Source organism: Trichomonas vaginalis, chromosome II (assembly GCF_026262505.1).
Source record: "Trichomonas vaginalis G3 chromosome II, whole genome shotgun sequence".
NCBI lineage: Eukaryota > Parabasalia > Trichomonadida > Trichomonadidae > Trichomonas > Trichomonas vaginalis.
Window position 1 is genome coordinate 13,170,559 of NC_067204.1, and position 23,792 is coordinate 13,194,350.

Genomic DNA, 23,792 nt, shown 5'->3' on the forward strand with positions numbered 1-23,792 from the left:
TAATAAATAGTTCTTTATCTTTTTATCAATTTTTTTATTTATATTTATTTAGGGTTCATCTCTTACACCCATCTGACATTTCATTCAGATTTTTTTGCAAAATATGTAATAAATAGTTCTTTATCTTTTTATCAATTTTTTATTTATATTTATTTATATTTATTTAGGGTTCATCTCTTACACCCATCTGACATTTCATTCAGATTTTTTTGCAAAATATGTAATAAATAGTTCTTTATCTTTTTATCAATTTTTTATTTATATTTATTTATATTTATTTAGGGTTCATCTCTTACACCCATCTGACATTTCATTCAGATTTTTTTGCAAAATATGTAATAAATAGTTCTTTATCTTTTTATCAATTTTTTATTTATATTTATTATATTTATTTAGGGTTCATCTCTTACACCCATCTGACATTTCATTCAGATTTTTTTTGCAAAATATGTAATAAATAGTTCTTTATCTTTTTATCAATTTTTTTATTTATATTTATTTAGGGTTCATCTCTTACACCCATCTGACATTTCATTCAGATTTTTTTGCAAAATATGTAATAAATAGTTCTTTATCTTTTTATCAATTTTTTATTTTATTTATATATTTATTTAGGGTTCATCTCTTACACCCATCTGACATTTCATTCAGATTTTTTTTGCAAAATATGTAATAAATAGTTCTTTATCTTTTTATCAATTTTTTATTTATATTTATTTATATTTATTTAGGGTTCATCTCTTACACCCATCTGACATTTCATTCAGATTTTTTTTGCAAAATATGTAATAAATAGTTCTTTATCTTTTTATCAATTTTTTATTTATATTTATTTATATTTATTTAGGGTTCATCTCTTACACCCATCTGACATTTCATTCAGATTTTTTTGCAAAATATGTAATAAATAGTTCTTTATCTTTTATCTTTTTATTTTTTATTTATTTATTTATATTTATTTAGGGTTCATCTCTTACACCCATCTGACATTTCATTCAGATTTTTTTGCAAAATATGTAATAAATAGTTCTTTATCTTTTTATCAATTTTTTATTTATATTTATTTATATTTATTTAGGGTTCATCTCTTACACCCATCTGACATTTCATTCAGATTTTTTTGCAAAATATGTAATAAATAGTTCTTTATCTTTTTATCAATTTTTTATTTATATTTATTTATATTTATTTAGGGTTCATCTCTTACACCCATCTGACATTTCATTCAGATTTTTTTGCAAAATATGTAATAAATAGTTCTTTATCTTTTTATCAATTTTTTATTTATATTTATTTATATTTATTTAGGGTTCATCTCTTACACCCATCTGACATTTCATTCAGATTTTTTTGCAAAATATGTAATAAATAGTTCTTTATCTTTTTATCAATTTTTTATTTATATTTATTTATATTTATTTAGGGTTCATCTCTTACACCCATCTGACATTTCATTCAGATTTTTTTGCAAAATATGTAATAAATAGTTCTTTATCTTTTTATCAATTTTTTATTTATATTTATTTATATTTATTTAGGGTTCATCTCTTACACCCATCTGACATTTCATTCAGATTTTTTTTGCAAAATATGTAATAAATAGTTCTTTATCTTTTTATCAATTTTTTATTTATATTTATTTATATTTATTTAGGGTTCATCTCTTACACCCATCTGACATTTCATTCAGATTTTTTTTGCAAAATATGTAATAAATAGTTCTTTATCTTTTTATCAATTTTTTATTTATATTTATTTATATTTATTTAGGGTTCATCTCTTACACCCATCTGACATTTCATTCAGATTTTTTTGCAAAATATGTAATAAATAGTTCTTTATCTTTTTATCAATTTTTTTATTTATATTTATTTAGGGTTCATCTCTTACACCCATCTGACATTTCATTCAGATTTTTTTTGCAAAATATGTAATAAATAGTTCTTTATCTTTTTATCAATTTTTTATTTATATTTATTTATATTTATTTAGGGTTCATCTCTTACACCCATCTGACATTTCATTCAGATTTTTTTTGCAAAATATGTAATAAATAGTTCTTTATCTTTTTATCAATTTTTTATTTATATTTATTTATATTTATTTAGGGTTCATCTCTTACACCCATCTGACATTTCATTCAGATTTTTTTGCAAAATATGTAATAAATAGTTCTTTATCTTTTTATCAATTTTTTATTTATATTTATTTATATTTATTTAGGGTTCATCTCTTACACCCATCTGACATTTCATTCAGATTTTTTTGCAAAATATGTAATAAATAGTTCTTTATCTTTTTATCAATTTTTTATTTATATTTATTTATATTTATTTAGGGTTCATCTCTTACACCCATCTGACATTTCATTCAGATTTTTTTGCAAAATATGTAATAAATAGTTCTTTATCTTTTTATCAATTTTTTATTTATATTTATTTATATTTATTTAGGGTTCATCTCTTACACCCATCTGACATTTCATTCAGATTTTTTTGCAAAATATGTAATAAATAGTTCTTTATCTTTTTATCAATTTTTTATTTATATTTATTTATATTTATTTAGGGTTCATCTCTTACACCCATCTGACATTTCATTCAGATTTTTTTGCAAAATATGTAATAAATAGTTCTTTATCTTTTTATCAATTTTTTATTTATATTTATTTATATTTATTTAGGGTTCATCTCTTACACCCATCTGACATTTCATTCAGATTTTTTTGCAAAATATGTAATAAATAGTTCTTTATCTTTTTATCAATTTTTTTATTTATATTTATTTAGGGTTCATCTCTTACACCCATCTGACATTTCATTCAGATTTTTTTGCAAAATATGTAATAAATAGTTCTTTATCTTTTTATCAATTTTTTATTTATATTTATTTATATTTATTTAGGGTTCATCTCTTACACCCATCTGACATTTCATTCAGATTTTTTTGCAAAATATGTAATAAATAGTTCTTTATCTTTTTATCAATTTTTTATTTATATTTATTTATATTTATTTAGGGTTCATCTCTTACACCCATCTGACATTTCATTCAGATTTTTTTTGCAAAATATGTAATAAATAGTTCTTTATCTTTTTATCAATTTTTTATTTATATTTATTTAGGGTTCATCTCTTACACCCATCTGACATTTCATTCAGATTTTTTTGCAAAATATGTAATAAATAGTTCTTTATCTTTTTATCAATTTTTTATTTATATTTATTTATATTTATTTAGGGTTCATCTCTTACACCCATCTGACATTTCATTCAGATTTTTTTTGCAAAATATGTAATAAATAGTTCTTTATCTTTTTATCAATTTTTTTATATATATTTATTTAGGGTTCATCTCTTACACCCATCTGACATTTCATTCAGATTTTTTTTGCAAAATATGTAATAAATAGTTCTTTATCTTTTTATCAATTTTTTATTTATATTTATTTATATTTATTTAGGGTTCATCTCTTACACCCATCTGACATTTCATTCAGATTTTTTTTGCAAAATATGTAATAAATAGTTCTTTATCTTTTTATCAATTTTTTATTTATATTTATTTATATTTATTTAGGGTTCATCTCTTACACCCATCTGACATTTCATTCAGATTTTTTTGCAAAATATGTAATAAATAGTTCTTTATCTTTTTATCAATTTTTTATTTATATTTATTTATATTTATTTAGGGTTCATCTCTTACACCCATCTGACATTTCATTCAGATTTTTTTTGCAAAATATGTAATAAATAGTTCTTTATCTTTTTATCAATTTTTTTATTTATATTTATTTAGGGTTCATCTCTTACACCCATCTGACATTTCATTCAGATTTTTTTGCAAAATATGTAATAAATAGTTCTTTATCTTTTTATCAATTTTTTTATTTATATTTATTTATATTTATTTAGGGTTCATCTCTTACACCCATCTGACATTTCATTCAGATTTTTTTGCAAAATATGTAATAAATAGTTCTTTATCTTTTTATCAATTTTTTATTTATATTTATTTATATTTATTTAGGGTTCATCTCTTACACCCATCTGACATTTCATTCAGATTTTTTTGCAAAATATGTAATAAATAGTTCTTTATCTTTTTATCAATTTTTTATTTATATTTATTTAGGGTTCATCTCTTACACCCATCTGACATTTCATTCAGATTTTTTTTGCAAAATATGTAATAAATAGTTCTTTATCTTTTTATCAATTTTTTATTTATATTTATTTATATTTATTTAGGGAAAAAAAAAAAAAAAAAAAAAAAAAAAAAAAGGTAGTGGGGCTTCCAGGCACTTCGTGCCTTCTAGCCCTGAAGATGTTTAGGAGAAATGAAGTTTTGAGGACATACATGACTTTGAGTTTAGATATGACAAGATAGAATATGAGAGAGGTCCTATAAACCGGAGAAAGTGTCATATAAACATCTGTCATTTTACTCAGAATTTTACTCAGAATTCAATAAAAATATATTTTAGGGTAGAAGGGTATATCTACCCCGTTTTCTAACCTCTTTTCTACCCCATATGTCCTTACTGAAAATATGACCTTTGACCGAGTAGTTTTCATGTTTTGTCACTTTTCTGTCACTTTTCAGGTAAAAACATTTTTATTATATATATAAAATGAATTTTACAAAACCACCGTTACCCTTCTTTGGAAATAAGAGTAGATGTAAAGATATTCTATTGAGAGAACTTAAGAAACTACCGAATGGTCTAACATTTGTAGATTTGTTCGGTGGAAGTTTCTATATATCTCATTTGTGCCATACTGTATTTCCTGACTCAAAGATTATATGCAATGACTTCGACAACTATATGAACCGTCTCAAACATATACCAGACACAAACAAAATATTGAAAGAGTTAAAAGAAAAGATACCTATAGGTAAGATGGAACGTATACCATTAGATAAGAAAAATACTGTCAGAGAGGTTTTGAAAAAAGCAGAGTATATTGACTGGGATAGTATATCTTCTAGACTATTGTATAGTGGTTCTATAAGAGTTCATGACATTGAAACACTTATGTCAAACGTTTTATATCTTAACTATACAAAGGTTTTCAAAGAGGACATAGAAAAATATACTGAGGGTATAGAGTTTGTGAGATGTCGTTGGACAGAGTTGTATGAAAAATATAAAGACAAGGAAAATGTTTTCTTTATAGTAGACCCGCCGTTCTATAACACATATGATTTTCAATACCAAGTAGACTGGACTTTGAGAGACTCTTTAGAAACTTTAGACGTTTTACATAACCATCCATGCTTTTACTTTACATCCGATAAAAGTGGTTTGGAAAGTGTCATGAGATGGTTAGAGGACATACATGACTATGAGTTTAGATACGATAAGATAGAATATGAGAGAGGTCCTATAAACTGGAGAAAGTGTCATAACAAAGAAATTTTATTGGTAAGTAAATGTGGTTTGAAATAGGACTACTTGTTTTAGGTTTTTTCCATTGTGTCATTTACTTATTTGACGTGGCAGAAAGATATAGAGAATATGAAGATGAACCAATGCCTGCAAATGTCCAGTATATGTACTCGTAAGAGATATTTTTATCTAATATTAAATGGACGCACAGAACTTAGCGAATGCACAGCAACCTGGACAACCAAACCCAGAGAATATTCCAAATGAAGTTAGAATACAAACTGCAATGGCAAACTATGGTCAAGTGCCAACAGATGTACAAATGCAAACTGCCATGTCAAATGACGCTGCGTTAGGTTTGCCACCATGGTATGCAAATATGAGATGGAAAGAGTTTTATACAAACCCTGAAGTGGGATATAAACAACTTTATGCAGATGACGCGAACACAGGAGTTGACCCAGAATATGTTTTCTACCAGAGGAGAAACAGAATGTATGAGCTCCAGTTAAAGAATGCTATGGAACTCAACAGGAAACGTAAGAGACTAGGCGGACATTAGATTTTTACATATAGTAAAATGGGTTTCTTCAGTAAGATAGGAAACTTCTTTCGAAATGTTGGAAGAGGTATATGGAATGGAATAAAAACCGTAGGAAGAGGAATTTGGAACGGAGTCAAAAATATTGGTAAAAGAGTAGGTCAGTTCGTTGGTATTATACCTAAAGACCCTGAACCAGAAGAACAAGCTCCTGTTATACAACAGCCTGAACCTGCACCACAGTCTAGTTGGCAACCAAATCCAACACCTCAACCGTATTAAAAATTATATTTTTACCGTTCGATAGTAGTTGTATATGAAACTAAGTTCTAAGTAAAACGCATGGTATAATGGAATTATTCTCTTTCTTCCATCTGTAGTAAACCATACTTGAAAGTCTGAAATACTTCCACTTGGTGGTTCATATAGCTTTGTAGGTTTTTCGTAAAAGTCATTTGCCAAGCATAAAAAAGAGTTTTGTGCGCCAGAAAATGAAGCATGAACAATAATAGCAGCTGGGTCGAAAACATCTTTAAATAAATATGGTTCATCTCTTGCATATCGACTGTAAATATTTGCTAAAGGAAGTTCGACTTTCTGATTTAACATTCTTTGCAAATAATACCATGACATTGCAGTGAATTCTGTATATATTTGTTCGTCTTTCTTTGGATTGTCTTCGTAGATTTGAAATGACACTTGTGAATTTTGTTTGTCATATACAATTCTCACATAAAGTGTGCTCTCGGTATTTGCATATTCATCAGCATATTTTGCATAACATGAATTTATTTTATCTTCTATATTTTTTAACGCAGTCTGTAGAGAAGATGAAAGGTCAACTTGTATTAGCTCAATTTCTTCCCACATTTTTCGTTTCCCTTCAGATATATAATCTATATGAAACCTTACAATAAATGGAAAACTTTTATCTTCTACAGACACAAACTTCATTCTACGAAAGCCAATAGCTTTTGTGACAGATGGGTCTCTTAGCCATCTTAATGGGTAGTCAAAACGATAGCCTTCATGCTTTACGGTCTCTGTCTCAAACTTTTGACCGACATTCGTAAAAAGTTCATCTAATGGTTTAGTTGTAGCAACTCTTGAATTTTCTTTTTCTATTGAAAGCATATTTTATCTAGAATAAAAATGTCGAAAGAAACAGCGTCTATGAGAGAAATACAACACAACCGACAACTCATTTTGCAAGCTCTAAATAAGAACACAACAAACTTTTCAAACTATTCTAAGATATCTGAGTCATTGAAAGAAGGAAACTTAAAACTGACGATAAACCCAATGACAGATGAGTTTCTGTTTCAAGACAGTAAGAACCATACTGTCTGTGTAAATCCAACAAAAGGAACTTTAAACGAGAAGCCTATAAAAGAACTTCTTTTGAAAGCAGATGTTGACAACAAAGCTGACAAAGAGTATGTCATTGAAAAAGTTCAAGAAGAACATGACAGAGCAGATGCAACATATGCAACGAAAGAGGATGTTGAAAAGAAAGCAGATAAAACATATGTTAACGATGAGTTAGCATGTGTGGCTAGTGCATTAGATAAGAAGGCAGATAAGGAATATGTGGATGAAAAAGACAATGAAATTAAAGAAAGGGTTGAATGGTACCATGAACGGACTTCAAAGATTTTAAAAACTAAAGCCGATACAGGATGGGTTTCAGGGTGTTTAGACCTTAAAGCCGACAAAGAAACTGTAGATATGTTGACACAAACGGTTTCAAGTCATACCAGAGGTTTAATGGAAGATGGACAACAGTTGAAAGAGCTTGAGAAAGGTGTTACAGAGTTAAGGAATACAAAAGCAGACTCGACATGGATAAAAGGATATGTAGATGCAACAAAAGAACGTATTTTCGCATGGACAGAAGGAACATACCCACAAAAATATCATAGACATAGCATCTCTGACGTAAATGAACTTGAAGAAAAGTTATATAAAAAAGCAGACAAAACAGAGCTTCAAACATTAAAGACAGAAATACTTCAAACAGTATATCCTATAGGTTCTATTTATACGTCAATGAACTCTACCAGACCAGAAGTAGTACTTGGTTTTGGAACTTGGACTCAAATAGTCGACAGGTTTTTGTATTGTGCAAACTCTTCAAAGGAAACAGGTGGAAGTAAAACGATTTCAGGTGAAAATTTACCTGCACACAGTCACTACATAGATTTAAGTACATCTCAAGCAGGTTGGCATAAGCATAGATATTGGGATTGGTCAGGAATGACAAAAGGTAAAGGATATGATGTTAAAGACAACGTTAAGTTTGCTATAAATTGTTACTGGGATGACACTCAGGGAGAAGGAAACCATACACATTTCGTTTCAGGATATACACAAACAACGGGACAAAGTAAAGACTACATGCCACCTTACATGACAGTTTACGCATGGTATAGAATTGCTTAGTCGTCATTTTCAACTTCTTTAGCATATTCGTCAGGAGTTGTCTTATATTTGTTAGGAACTGTCTTTGAAAGTATACCACCTTGAACTTTGACAAGTTTGAAACGAGGTCTGACAATAGTAGTTTTATCTTCTGCTTGCAGTCTGTACATTTTGCCATGTTTGCCTAAAACTTCATAATATTCTCTTGTATACTTTCTTCTATTTTTACGAACACGAATGCGAGTACCTGTCGAGTTCCCATTGTTGTCATAGTCAATAGTATTTTCATATGGGTCGCGTTTAGGTATTTCTATTTTTACTTTGTCGCCTTTCTTAAGTTTGAAGCCTGGCATTCTTTCTTGTTTGTCTCTTTTGACTAAACTATTAAATATATAGTCTTTCTCTAAGTCAGGGTTGTTTTTCATTTCTTCGGGGGAGTGGTTTCCCAAACCTTTTTGTTTACGGTTATTGTAAATATTTAAAACTTGTCTCATCTTTGCCATGGAGAAGTGTCTGTACTTGTCGTCATATGACATTTCATCTACCTCACCACCTTGTGGTTGGTTTAAGTCTCTTAAGATTTTTATACAACTGTCAATGACACCAAGAGCAGAATGGTTTTGGTCGACAATGAAATATTGGTTTACATTTTTTGAACGCAGATAGTTTTTAATATCGTCTGATTTGAAAGAACTTTCACAGTCAGATGTCAGTTTTGTTGGATGGTATTTGTCAACGAATATTGTCAAAGCAGTTTTCACATCTAAAATATTTTTGGACCATAATGGTATGGCTTCACAGTATCTTGTGTTTTGACCAACAAATATTAACCAGTATGGAGGTCCATCTGTTCTAACTCTCGGAATGTTTTCCAAGATATCCATAAACCAAGCATTTGGTGTTGAACTAAAGATTTTTATCATGAGTGCTTTCTTTGTTGCCTTAGAAACATAGGGGTCCTTGTTTGGATTCGTCATTTTTTAACCCATAAGAAATGGGTTTATTTGGCGCATTAGCAGGAGTTGCATCCAGATTTTTACCCGCAGTTGGAACAATAGCCAGAGGTGCATTTGGAATTGGAAGGAAGATTTTGAGTACATTAGGTATACTTAAAGAGAAAGCACAACCTATTATACAAACCGTACAGAAAGGTTGGGAGGTAGCACGAGATGCAACAAATCTTATTCCAAATCCTGAAACAAGAGGAAAAGTTCAAGGATGGATGGACAATGTAGGAAGAGAAGCAGGAAACTATTATAACAAAGCAAATGACTACTATAACCAAGCAGGACACTATATGGACCAAGGTGAAAGATTCTTTAACAGAGGATATAACCATGCACAACAGTGGGTAAACAATAACCAACCGCAACCACCTCAAACTTGGGGAATGTAAAGTTTTTTACTGAGATGAAATGAACAATACAGCATTGAGACAAATGGGTTCAAGATGGATTTGTCGACTTCCAGCAGTTACACAACCACGTGTTTGTCAAGTTCTTCCTATACCTCAGGAAGTTTTAGACCGACTTAAAAAACCTAAACAACCAGTTGAAAACAAAACAAACTAAAATTTTTTACTGAGATGAAATGACCGAAGAAGTTGAAACGGTAGATTTGACACCACAAACAAAAAGTTCAGAACCATTGTCAAAACCTGTCAAAGAACTTACAGATGAAGAGAAAAATTCAATAATAGAAAGTGCCAGGTCTGGAAATACAAACCCTAACTATAAAGTCACTTTTCATAGAAATGGAACGGCTAGTATCTCAAAAAAGAAACAGACTCTCACAAATAAAATATTGAAGTCTGAAGGAGCTTTCGAGACAACAGATGGGAAGGTATTCTTCACTGACCAACAGTTCATTATAGAACATCTCATTGACTTAGAGTCAAAATATTCTAAACTTTACAACAAACACAAAAAGTTGAAAGGAAAACAAAAACAAATGGCATATGATATTTATGAAGATGTTGACGACACAACCATACCTGCAAGTGAAGTAAAGTCAGGTGAACCAAAAAGTGACGAAAAACCGATAGAAGAAGGTGAGCCAAAAACTGAAGATAAACCAAAACCAAAGGTTAGTTTCCAAACTAAACCAAGTCAACCTTCATTAGCTGGTATGGGTTGGCGTCAAAGACTTATGGCAGCAGGCGGTTATGTAAAGTAAAGAAAAAAATATTTTTTTATTTTTATAGAAATGCCCCCATATAGAATGGATAGAAAATCTGCTAGAATAAAAGCAGAGTTAGAAAGATATGGTTGGAGAGTTTCAAAGAAGTTTAAATATAGGAAGGGAAGACCCATAAAAGTCTATGACAAATTGTCTGGTCTTCGCTATGAAATGGACTTGGAAACAGCACGCGCAAATTATCCAAACAGACTTGAGAGGTTAGAAGAAGAACGTCTTATGGACATGCCTTTCGATGTTAGTGAACCTCAAGTTGAAGGACACGACGGCTTTGCCAGATTCTACTGGAAACATGACGAACAATTGCATCCTTTGAGAAGGAAAAAAGGAAAGGGTGAAGACGCACATGCTCCCATGGAAAGAACAAGATATGCATATGAGAAGTATCGTGAAGTTAGAAGTAAAATTACATCTGGTCAAACCTTTACAGTAAACTTTGACGATGGAAAGAACAAAGAAGGCTTCATGGGAGTACTTGCTGCAATTCAAGACGGAAATAAGAAAGGATACAATCTCAGATTGACCATAACAGATTTGGATGGTCACATTTACTATGCACATGGCAATGTCACAACAGCTGCAATGCTTCTTGACGCTTTCAAGACTACAAAGAGAGAACAAATGGTTGACTCCGACTCAGACATTTTGAATGCAATTGAAGGAATTGTAAGCGTGAAGTTCGAATGGTACCAACCTAACCCTCAAGCAGTCAGACAACATGCTGGATACTTCCCGTTCATAAATAAGTCTGACATTGACTTGACAAGGTATGGAATTTACAATTCAATTGAAACAATTGTCAATGAACCTTGTATTCTTACATGTCTCAGGAACTCTGGTCTTGTTACAGAAGAGAAGATGAAGTATCTTGAGTCATGTGTGAAGACAAGGTACATTCTCAGAGGTCAATTGGCAAAAATTGCACCGTTGGCAAATGTCAATATCCGAGTCAACATACCTACAGCTAAAGGTTCTTCACATGACGACTATGTTGTTGACAAAGACTTACCATGGTTGAAGATTGCAATTGTCCACAACCACTTCATGTTGAACGAAAGTCTTACAAACCCATTGTTCGGAAAAGGCAAGTGCAACATTGTCAGAGCTGTAAACATTCTTTTCGAGAAAGGTTTGTTGGAACCAATTCCAGATGACAAGCTGACAGAAACTTTTGTACCAAAAGACGAAACAAACTTTTCATTGTTAGCAAGACCAAAAGTTGTTCCAGACAAAGTTATAGCACAAAAGAAGTACACTGTTCCAAAAGGAGTTGGATTGTTCGGATACCAACCTGAACCAGAAGAACTTCCAATGAGGTTGCAAGAACTTCAAGATGCTATAAACAAACTTCCATTGAGACATCCAATTGACGTCAAATTGTATTGGAGAGCATCGGAGTTAGGTCAGAAGGTTTTATATGAAACAGGTTGCTTCGACGATGTTTATGAGATAGCAGGCGAAGTTTCTCAGAAGATAAGAGACTCACTTGAATTTCCACAAACTGGACCAATTGGTTGCGACAAGTTCGACTCAAACGAAAAGATATACTATGTCGACCTTAACGCTGCGTACATGAGGTTCGTCCAATATATCCCGACTGGAATTCCAAACGAAGATGGTGAGTTCCCAGGAAGGAACTATACAGTTGGAAAAGTCATACAACAACTGTATGATATTAGGAAAGCTTCAAACCCCAAACTTGCAATGACACTCAAATTGCTTATGAATTCGACATGGGGATATTCCATTAAGAAACCTCAAGAGATGAAGAGTAAACATTATGAGAAGGTCGACAACTTTGTTGAAAGTTCTTTATCTTTTTATCAATTTTTTATTTATATATTTTATATTTATTTAGGGTTCATCTCTTACACCCATCTGACATTTCATTCAGATTTTTTTTGCAAAATATGTAATAAATAGTTCTTTATCTTTTTATCAATTTTTTATTTATTATTATTTTATATTTATTTAGGGTTCATCTCTTACACCCATCTGACATTTCATTCAGATTTTTTTGCAAAATATGTAATAAATAGTTCTTTATCTTTTTATCAATTTTTTATTTATATTTATTTATATTTATTTAGGGTTCATCTCTTACACCCATCTGACATTTCATTCAGATTTTTTTGGAAAATATGTATAAATAGTTCTTTATCTTTTTATCAATTTTTTATTTATATTTTTTTTATTTATTTAGGGTTCATCTCTTACACCCATCTGACATTTCATTCAGATTTTTTTGCAAAATATGTAATAAATAGTTCTTTATCTTTTTATCAATTTTTTATTTATATTTATTTATATTTATTTAGGGTTCATCTCTTACACCCATCTGACATTTCATTCAGATTTTTTTTTGCAAAATATGTAATAAATAGTTCTTTATCTTTTTATCAATTTTTATTTATATTTATTTATATTTATTTAGGGTTCATCTCTTACACCCATCTGACATTTCATTCAGAATTTTTTTGCAAAATATGTAATAAATAGTTCTTTATCTTTTATCAATTTTTTTATTTATATTTATTTAGGGTTCATCTCTTACACCCATTTGACATTTCATTCAGATTTTTTTGCAAAATATGTATAAATAGTTCTTTATCTTTTTATCAATTTTTTATTTATATTTATTTATATTTATTTAGGGAAAAAAAAAAAAAAAAAAAAAAAAAAAAAAAGGTAGTGGGGCTTCCAGGCACTTCGTGCCTTCTAGCCTGAAGATGTTTAGGAGAAATGAAGTTTTGAGGACATACATGACTTTGAGTTTAGATATGACAAGATAGAATATTGAGAGAGGTCCTATAAACCGGAGAAAGTGTCATATAAACATCTGTCATTTTACTCAGAATTTTACTCAGAATTCAATAAAAAATATATTTTAGGGTAGAAGGGTATATCTACCCGTTTTCTAACCTCTTTTTCTACCCCATATGTCCTTACTGAAAAATATGACCTTTGACGAGTAGTTTTCATGTTTTGTCACTTTTCTGTCACTTTTCAGGTAAAAAACATTTTATTATATTATATAAATGAATTTTTACAAAACCACCGTTACCCTTCTTTGGAATAAGAGTAGATGTAAAGATATTCTATTGAGAGAACTTAAGAAACTACCGAATGGTCTAACATTTGTAGATTTGTTCGGTGGAAGTTTCTATATATCTCATTTGTGCCATACTGTATTTCCTGACTCAAAGATTATATGCAATGACTTCGACAACTATATGAACCGTCTCAAACATATACCAGACACAAACAAAATATTGAAAGAGTTAAAAGAAAAGATACCTATAGGTAAGATGGAACGTATACCATTAGATAAGAAAAATACTGTCAGAGAGGTTTTGAAAAAAGCAGAGTAATTTGACTGGGATAGTATATCTTCTAGACTATTGTATAGTGGTTCTATAAGAGTTCATGACATTGAAACACTTATGTCAAACGTTTTATATCTTAACTATACAAAGGTTTTTCAAAGAGGACATAGAAAAATATACTGAGGGTATAGAGTTTTGTGAGATGTCGTTGGACAGAGTTGTATGAAAAATATAAAGACAAGGAAAATGTTTTCTTTATAGTAGACCCGCCGTTCTATAACACATATGATTTTCAATACCAAGTAGACTGGACTTTGAGAGACTCTTTAGAAACTTTAGACGTTTTACATAACCATCCATGCTTTTACTTTACATCCGATAAAGTGGTTTGGAAAGTGTCATGAGATGGTTAGAGGACATACATGACTATATGGTTTAGATACGATAAGATAGAATATGAGAGAGGTCCTATAAACTGGAGAAAGTGTCATAACAAAGAAATTTTATTGGTAAGTAAATGTGGTTTGAAATAGGACTACTTGTTTTAGGTTTTTTCCATTGTGTCATTTACTTATTTAGACGTGGCAGAAAGATATAGAGAATATGAAGATGAACCAATGCCTGCAAATTGTCCAGTATATGTACTCGTAAGAGATATTTTTTATCTAATATTAAATGGACGCACAGAACTTTAGCGAATGCACAGCAACCTGGACAACCAAACCCAGAGAATATTCCAAATGAAGTTAGAATACAAACTGCAATGGCAAACTATGGTCAAGTGCCAACAGATGTACAAATGCAAACTGCCATGTCAAATGACGCTGCGTTAGGTTTGCCACCATGGTATGCAAATATGAGATGGAAAGAGTTTTATACAAACCCTGAAGTGGGATATAAACAACTTTATGCAGATGACGCGAACACAGGAGTTGACCAGAATATGTTTTCTACCAGAGGAGAAACAGAATGTATGAGCTCCAGTTAAAGAATGCTATGGAAACTCAACAGGAAACGTAAGAGACTAGGCGGACATTAGATTTTTACATATAGTAAATGGGTTTCTTCAGTAAGATAGGAAACTTCTTTCGAAATGTTGGAAGAGGTATATGGAATGGAATAAAAACCGTAGAAGAGGAATTTGGAACGGAGTCAAAAATATTTGGTAAAAGAGTAGGTCAGTTCGTTGGTATTATACCTAAAGACCCTGAACCAGAAGAAACAAGCTCCTGTTATACAACAGCCTGAACCTGCACCACAGTCTAGTTGGCAACCAAATCCAACACCTCAACCGTATTAAAAATTATATTTTTACCGTTCGATAGTAGTTGTATATGAAACTAAGTTCTAAGTAAAACGCATGGTATAATGGAATTATTCTCTTTCTTCCATCTGTAGTAAACCATACTTGAAAGTCTGAAATACTTCCACTTGGTGGTTCATATAGCTTTGTAGGTTTTTCGTAAAAGTCATTTGCCAAGCATAAAAAAGAGTTTTGTGCGCCAGAAAATGAAGCATGAACAATAATAGCAGCTGGGTCGAAAACATCTTTAAATAAATATGGTTCATCTCTTGCATATTCGACTGTAAATATTTGCTAAAGGAAGTTCGACTTTCTGATTTAACATTCTTTGCAAATAATACCATGACATTGCAGTGAATTCTGTATATATTTGTTCGTCTTTCTTTGGATTGTCTTCGTAGATTTGAAATGACACTTGTGAATTTTGTTTGTCATATACAATTCTCACATAAAGTGTGCTCTCGGTATTTGCATATTCATCAGCATATTTTGCATAACATGAATTTATTTTATCTTCTATATTTTTTAACGCAGTCTGTAGAGAAGATGAAAGGTCAACTTGTATTAGCTCAATTTCTTCCCACATTTTTTCGTTTCCCTTCAGATATATAATCTATATGAAACCTTACAATAAATGGAAAACTTTTATCTTCTACAGACACAAACTTCATTCTACGAAAGCCAATAGCTTTTGTGACAGATGGGTCTCTTAGCCATCTTAATGGGTAGTCAAAACGATAGCCTTCATGCTTTACGGTCTCTGTCTCAAACTTTTGACCGACATTCGTAAAAAGTTCATCTAATGGTTTAGTTGTAGCAACTCTTGAATTTTCTTTTTTCTATTGAAAGCTATTTTTATCTAGAATAAAAATGTCGAAAAAAACAGCGTCTATGAGAGAAATACAACACAACCGACAATCATTTTGCAAGCTCTAAATAAGAACACAACAAACTTTTCAAACTATTCTAAGATATCTGAGTCATTGAAAGAAGGAAACTTAAAACTGACGATAAACCAATGACAGATGAGTTTCTGTTTCAAGACAGTAAGAACCATACTGTCTGTGTAAATCCAACAAAAGGAACTTTAAACGAGAAGCCTATAAAAGAACTTCTTTTGAAAGCAGATGTTGACAACAAAGCTGACAAAGAGTATGTCATTGAAAAAGTTCAAGAAGAACATGACAGAGCAGATGCAACATATGCAACGAAAGAGGATGTTGAAAAGAAAGCAGATAAAACATATGTTAACGATGAGTTAGCATGTGTGGCTAGTGCATTAGATAAGAAGGCAGATAAGGAATATGTGGATGAAAAAGACAATGAATTAAAGAAAGGGTTGAATGGTACCATGAACGGACTTCAAAGATTTTAAAAACTAAAGCCGATACAGGATGGGTTTCAGGGTGTTTAGACCTTAAAGCCGACAAAGAAACTGTAGATATGTTGACACAAACGGTTTAAGTCATACCAGAGGTTTAATGGAAGATGGACAACAGTTGAAAGAGCTTGAGAAAGGTGTTACAGAGTTAAGGAATACAAAAGCAGACTCGACATGGATAAAAGGATATGTAGATGCAACAAAAGAACGTATTTTCGCATGGACAGAAGGAACATACCCACAAAAATATCATAGACATAGCATCTCTGACGTAAATGAACTTGAAGAAAAGTTATATAAAAAAGCAGAAAAAACAGAGCTTCAAACATTAAGACAGAATACTTCAAACAGTATATCCTATAGGTTCTATTTATACGTCAATGAACTCTACCAGACCAGAAGTAGTACTTGGTTTTGGAACTTGGACTCAAATAGTCGACAGGTTTTTGTATTGTGCAAACTCTTCAAAGGAAACAGGTGGAAGTAAAACGATTTCAGGTGAAAATTTACCTGCACACAGTCACTACATAGATTTAAGTACCATCAAGCAGGTTGGCATAAGCATAGATATTGGGATTGGTCAGGAATGACAAAAGGTAAAGGATATGATGTTAAAGACAACGTTAAGTTTGCTATAAATTGTTACTGGGATGACACTCAGGGAGAAGGAAACCATACACATTTCGTTTCAGGATATACACAAACAACGGACAAAGTAAAGACTACATGCCACCTTACATGACAGTTTACGCATGGTATAGAATTGCTTAGTCGTCATTTTCAACTTCTTTAGCATATTCGTCAGGAGTTGTCTTATATTTTGTTAGGAACTGTCTTTGAAAGTATACCACCTTGAACTTTGACAAGTTTGAAACGAGGTCTGACAATAGTAGTTTTATCTTCTGCTTGCAGTCTGTACATTTTGCCATGTTTGCCTAAAACTTCATAATATTCTCTTGTATACTTTCTTCTATTTTTACGAACACGAATGCGAGTACCTGTCGAGTTCCCATTGTTGTCATAGTCAATAGTATTTTCATATGGGTCGCGTTTAGGTATTTCTATTTTTACTTTGTCGCCTTTCTTAAGTTTGAAGCTGGCATTCTTTCTTGTTTGTCTCTTTTGACTAAACTATTAAATATATAGTCTTTCTCTAAGTCAGGGTTGTTTTTCATTTCTTCGGGGGAGTGGTTTCCCAAACCTTTTTGTTTACGGTTATTGTAAATATTTAAAACTTGTCTCATCTTTGCCATGGAGAAGTGTCTGTACTTGTCGTCATATGACATTTCATCTACCTCACCACCTTGTGTGTTGGTTTAAGTCTCTTAAGATTTTTATACAACTGTCAATGACACCAAGAGCAGAATGGTTTTGGTCGACAATGAAATATTGGTTTACATTTTTTGAACGCAGATAGTTTTTTAATATCGTCTGATTTGAAAGAACTTTCACAGTCAGATGTCAGTTTTGTTGGATGGTATTTGTCAACGAATATTGTCAAAGCAGTTTTCACATCTAAAAATATTTTGGACCATAATGGTATGGCTTCACAGTATCTTGTGTTTTGACCAACAATATTTAACCAGTATGGAGGTCCATCTGTTCTAACTCTCGGAATGTTTTCCAAGATATCCATAAACCAAGCATTTGGTGTTGAACTAAAGATTTTTCATTGAGTGCTTTCTTTGTTGCCTTAGAATAGGGGTCCTTGTTTGGATTCGTCATTTTTTAACCCATAAGAATGGTTTATTTGGCGCATTAGCAGGAGTTGCATCCAGATTTTTACCCGCAGTTGGAACAATAGCCAGAGGTGCATTTGGAATTGGAAGGAAGATTTTGAGTACATTAGGTATACTTAAAGAGAAAGCACAACCTATTATACAAACCGTACAGAAAGGTTGGGAGGTAGCACGAGATGCAACAAATCTTATTCCAAATCCTGAAACAAGAGGAAAGTTCAAGGATGGATGGACAATGTAGGAAGAGAAGCAGGAAACTATTATAACAAAGCAAATGACTACTATAACCAAGCAGGACACTATATGGACCAAGGTGAAAGATTCTTTAACAGAGGATATAACCATGCACAACAGTGGGTAAAACAATAACCAACCGCAACCACCTCAAACTTGGGGAATGTAAAGTTTTTTACTGAGTGAAATGAACAATACAGCATTGAGACAAATGGGTTCAAGATGGATTTGTCGACTTCCAGCAGTTACACAACCACGTGTTTGTCAAGTTCTTCCTATACCTTCAGGAGTTTCAATTTTTTATTTATATTTATTTATATTTATTTAGGGTTCATCTCTTACACCCATCTGACATTTCATTCAGATTTTTTTGCAAAATATGTAATAAATAGTTCTTTATCTTTTTATCAATTTTTTATTTATATTTATTTATATTTATTTAGGGTTCATCTCTTACACCCATCTGACATTTCATTCAGATTTTTTTGCAAAATATGTAATAAATAGTTCTTTATCTTTTTATCAATTTTTATTTATATTTATTTATATTTATTTAGGGTTCATCTCTTACACCCATCTGACATTTCATTCAGATTTTTTTGCAAAATATGTAATAAATAGTTCTTTATCTTTTTATCAATTTTTTATTTATATTTATTTATATTTATTTAGGGTTCATCTCTTACACCCATCTGACATTTCATTCAGATTTTTTTGCAAAATATGTAATAAATAGTTCTTTATCTTTTTATCAATTTTTTATTTATATTTATTTATATTTATTTAGGGTTCATCTCTTACACCCATCTGACATTTCATTCAGATTTTTTTGCAAAATATGTAATAAATAGTTCTTTATCTTTTTATCAATTTTTTATTTATATTTATTTATATTTATTTAGGGTTCATCTCTTACACCCATCTGACATTTCATTCAGATTTTTTTTGCAAAATATGTAATAAATAGTTCTTTATCTTTTTATCAATTTTTTATTTATATTTATTTATATTTATTTAGGGTTCATCTCTTACACCCATCTGACATTTCATTCAGATTTTTTTTGCAAAATATGTAATAAATAGTTCTTTATCTTTTTATCAATTTTTTTATTTATATTTATTTAGGGTTCATCTCTTACACCCATCTGACATTTCATTCAGATTTTTTTGCAAAATATGTAATAAATAGTTCTTTATCTTTTTATCAATTTTTTATTTATATTTATATTTATTTAGGGTTCATCTCTTACACCCATCTGACATTTCATTCAGATTTTTTTTGCAAAATATGTAATAAATAGTTCTTTATCTTTTTATCAATTTTTTATTTATATTTATTTATATTTATTTAGGGTTCATCTCTTACACCCATCTGACATTTCATTCAGATTTTTTTGCAAAATATGTAATAAATAGTTCTTTATCTTTTTATCAATTTTTTATTTATATTTATTTAGGGTTCATCTCTTACACCCATCTGACATTTCATTCAGATTTTTTTGCAAAATATGTAATAAATAGTTCTTTATCTTTTTATCAATTTTTTATTTATATTTATTTATATTTATTTAGGGTTCATCTCTTACACCCATCTGACATTTCATTCAGATTTTTTTGCAAAATATGTAATAAATAGTTCTTTATTTTTATCAATTTTTTATTTATATTTATTTATATTTATTTAGGGTTCATCTCTTACACCCATCTGACATTTCATTCAGATTTTTTTGCAAAATATGTAATAAATAGTTCTTTATCTTTTTATCAATTTTTTATTTATATTTATTTATATTTATTTAGGGTTCATCTCTTACACCCATCTGACATTTCATTCAGATTTTTTTGCAAAATATGTAATAAATAGTTCTTTATCTTTTTATCAATTTTTTATTTATATTTATTTATATTTATTTAGGGTTCATCTCTTACACCCATCTGACATTTCATTCAGATTTTTTTGCAAAATATGTAATAAATAGTTCTTTATCTTTTTATCAATTTTTTATTTATATTTATTTATATTTATTTAGGGTTCATCTCTTACACCCATCTGACATTTCATTCAGATTTTTTTGCAAAATATGTAATAAATAGTTCTTTATCTTTTTATCAATTTTTTATTTATATTTATTTATATTTATTTAGGGTTCATCTCTTACACCCATCTGACATTTCATTCAGATTTTTTTTGCAAAATATGTAATAAATAGTTCTTTATCTTTTTATCAATTTTTTATTTATATTTATTTATATTTATTTAGGGTTCATCTCTTACACCCATCTGACATTTCATTCAGATTTTTTTGCAAAATATGTAATAAATAGTTCTTTATCTTTTTATCAATTTTTTATTTATATTTATTTATATTTATTTAGGGTTCATCTCTTACACCCATCTGACATTTCATTCAGATTTTTTTGCAAAATATGTAATAAATAGTTCTTTATCTTTTTATCAATTTTTTATTTATATTTATTTATATTTATTTAGGGTTCATCTCTTACACCCATCTGACATTTCATTCAGATTTTTTTGCAAAATATGTAATAAATAGTTCTTTATCTTTTTATCAATTTTTTATTTATATTTATTTATATTTATTTAGGGTTCATCTCTTACACCCATCTGACATTTCATTCAGATTTTTTTGCAAAATATGTAATAAATAGTTCTTTATCTTTTTATCAATTTTTTATTTATATTTATTTATATTTATTTAGGGTTCATCTCTTACACCCATCTGACATTTCATTCAGATTTTTTTGCAAAATATGTAATAAATAGTTCTTTATCTTTTTATCAATTTTTTATTTATATTTATTTATATTTATTTAGGGTTCATCTCTTACACCCATCTGACATTTCATTCAGATTTTTTTGCAAAATATGTAATAAATAGTTCTTTATCTTTTTATCAATTTTTTATTTATATTTATTTATATTTATTTAGGGTTCATCTCTTACACCCATCTGACATTTCATTCAGATTTTTTTTGCAAAATATGTAATAAATAGTTCTTTATCTTTTTATCAATTTTTTATTTATATTTATTTATATTTATTTAGGGTTCATCTCTTACACCCATCTGACATTTCATTCAGATTTTTTTTGCAAAATATGTAATAAATAGTTCTTTATCTTTTTATCAATTTTTTATTATATATTTATTTATATTTATTTAGGGTTCATCTCTTACACCCATCTGACATTTCATTCAGATTTTTTTGCAAAATATGTAATAAATAGTTCTTTATCTTTTTATCAATTTTTTATTTATATTTATTTATATTTATTTAGGGTTCATCTCTTACACCCATCTTTCATCTGACATTCAGTTTTTTTGCAAAATATTGTAATAATAAATAGTTCTTTATCTTTTTATCAATTTTTTTTATATATTATTTATTATATTATTTAGGGTTCATCTCTTACACCCATCTGACATTTCATTCAGATTTTTTTGCAAAATATGTAATAAATAGTTCTTTATCTTTTTATCAATTTTTTATTTATATTTATTTATATTTATTTAGGGTTCATCTCTTACACCCATCTGACATTTCATTCAGATTTTTTTTGCAAAATATGTAATAAATAGTTCTTTATCTTTTTATCAATTTTTTATTTATATTTATTTATATTTATTTAGGGTTCATCTCTTACACCCATCTGACATTTCATTCAGATTTTTTTGCAAAATATGTAATAAATAGTTCTTTATCTTTTTATCAATTTTTTATTTATATTTATTTATATTTATTTAGGGTTCATCTCTTACACCCATCTGACATTTCATTCAGATTTTTTTGCAAAATATGTAATAAATAGTTCTTTATCTTTTTATCAATTTTTTATTTATATTTATTTATATTTATTTAGGGTTCATCTCTTACACCCATCTGACATTTCATTCAGATTTTTTTGCAAAATATGTAATAAATAGTTCTTTATCTTTTTATCAATTTTTTATTTATATTTATTTATATTTATTTAGGGTTCATCTCTTACACCCATCTGACATTTCATTCAGATTTTTTTGCAAAATATGTAATAAATAGTTCTTTATCTTTTTATCAATTTTTTATTTATATTTATTTATATTTATTTAGGGTTCATCTCTTACACCCATCTGACATTTCATTCAGATTTTTTTGCAAAATATGTAATAAATAGTTCTTTATCTTTTTATCAATTTTTTATTTATATTTATTTATATTTATTTAGGGTTCATCTCTTACACCCATCTGACATTTCATTCAGATTTTTTTGCAAAATATGTAATAAATAGTTCTTTATCTTTTTATCAATTTTTTATTTATATTTATTTATATTTATTTAGGGTTCATCTCTTACACCCATCTGACATTTCATTCAGATTTTTTTGCAAAATATGTAATAAATAGTTCTTTATCTTTTTATCAATTTTTTATTTATATTTATTTATATTTATTTAGGGTTCATCTCTTACACCCATCTGACATTTCATTCAGATTTTTTTGCAAAATATGTAATAAATAGTTCTTTATCTTTTTATCAATTTTTTATTTATATTTATTTATATTTATTTAGGGTTCATCTCTTACACCCATCTGACATTTCATTCAGATTTTTTTGCAAAATATGTAATAAATAGTTCTTTATCTTTTTATCAATTTTTTATTTATATTTATTTATATTTATTTAGGGTTCATCTCTTACACCCATCTGACATTTCATTCAGATTTTTTTGCAAAATATGTAATAAATAGTTCTTTATCTTTTTATCAATTTTTTATTTATATTTATTTATATTTATTTAGGGTTCATCTCTTACACCCATCTGACATTTCATTCAGATTTTTTTGCAAAATATGTAATAAATAGTTCTTTATCTTTTTATCAATTTTTTATTTATATTTATTTATATTTATTTAGGGTTCATCTCTTACACCCATCTGACATTTCATTCAGATTTTTTTGCAAAATATGTAATAAATAGTTCTTTATCTTTTTATCAATTTTTTATTTATATTTATTTATATTTATTTAGGGTTCATCTCTTACACCCATCTGACATTTCATTCAGATTTTTTTGCAAAATATGTAATAAATAGTTCTTTATCTTTTTATCAATTTTTTATTTATATTTATTTATATTTATTTAGGGTTCATCTCTTACACCCATCTGACATTTCATTCAGATTTTTTTTGCAAAATATGTAATAAATAGTTCTTTATCTTTTTATCAATTTTTTATTTATATTTATTTATATTT

General features: G+C 28.9%; 8 protein-coding genes and 1 pseudogene across 9 annotated transcripts, besides 2 other annotated features; 8 read left to right on the top strand and 1 right to left on the bottom strand.

Moving 5' to 3' along the window:
- Positions 1-4,636: 4,636 nt before the first annotated feature.
- Positions 4,637-5,455, top strand: TVAGG3_0537500 (phage tail repeat-like family; the record flags this gene model as incomplete). The annotated part of the gene is made up of 1 exon (XM_051237785.1): positions 4,637-5,455. One exon carries the CDS (start codon positions 4,637-4,639, stop codon positions 5,453-5,455), a length of 819 nt encoding a protein of 272 aa, XP_051095609.1.
- A 139-nt stretch (positions 5,456-5,594) lies between these two features.
- On the top strand, positions 5,595-5,957 carry TVAGG3_0537510 (uncharacterized protein; the record flags this gene model as incomplete). The annotated part of the gene is made up of 1 exon (XM_001298840.1): positions 5,595-5,957. One exon carries the CDS (start codon positions 5,595-5,597, stop codon positions 5,955-5,957), a length of 363 nt encoding a protein of 120 aa, XP_001298841.1.
- An 18-nt stretch (positions 5,958-5,975) lies between these two features.
- Positions 5,976-6,218, top strand: TVAGG3_0537520 (serine threonine-protein phosphatase family; the record flags this gene model as incomplete). Its single annotated transcript, XM_001298839.2, has 1 exon — positions 5,976-6,218. One exon carries the CDS (start codon positions 5,976-5,978, stop codon positions 6,216-6,218), a length of 243 nt encoding a protein of 80 aa, XP_001298840.1.
- A 990-nt stretch (positions 6,219-7,208) lies between these two features.
- Positions 7,209-11,663: a mobile genetic element.
- TVAGG3_0537540 (uncharacterized protein) lies at positions 8,375-9,241 on the bottom strand (the record flags this gene model as incomplete). The annotated part of the gene is made up of 1 exon (XM_051237786.1): positions 8,375-9,241. One exon carries the CDS (start codon positions 9,239-9,241, stop codon positions 8,375-8,377), a length of 867 nt encoding a protein of 288 aa, XP_051095610.1.
- Positions 9,352-9,664, top strand: TVAGG3_0537550 (uncharacterized protein; the record flags this gene model as incomplete). Its single annotated transcript, XM_051237787.1, has 1 exon — positions 9,352-9,664. A coding segment is annotated over one exon (313 nt), but the record flags the coding sequence as incomplete, so codon positions are not given.
- On the top strand, positions 9,773-9,928 carry TVAGG3_0537560 (uncharacterized protein; the record flags this gene model as incomplete). The annotated part of the gene is made up of 1 exon (XM_051237788.1): positions 9,773-9,928. The coding sequence occupies one exon, from the start codon at positions 9,773-9,775 to the stop codon at positions 9,926-9,928; it is 156 nt and encodes a 51-aa protein (XP_051095612.1).
- Positions 10,167-10,532, top strand: TVAGG3_0537570 (phage tail repeat-like family; the record flags this gene model as incomplete). The annotated part of the gene is made up of 1 exon (XM_051237789.1): positions 10,167-10,532. A coding segment is annotated over one exon (366 nt), but the record flags the coding sequence as incomplete, so codon positions are not given.
- On the top strand, positions 10,578-11,546 carry TVAGG3_0537580 (uncharacterized protein; the record flags this gene model as incomplete). Its single annotated transcript, XM_051237790.1, has 1 exon — positions 10,578-11,546. A coding segment is annotated over one exon (969 nt), but the record flags the coding sequence as incomplete, so codon positions are not given.
- Positions 11,664-16,171: 4,508 nt separating the features above from the next.
- Positions 16,172-18,423: a mobile genetic element.
- TVAGG3_0537600 lies at positions 16,201-16,772 on the top strand (annotated as a pseudogene). Its single transcript has one exon. A coding segment is annotated over exon 1 (572 nt).
- Positions 18,424-23,792: the final 5,369 nt, after the last annotated feature.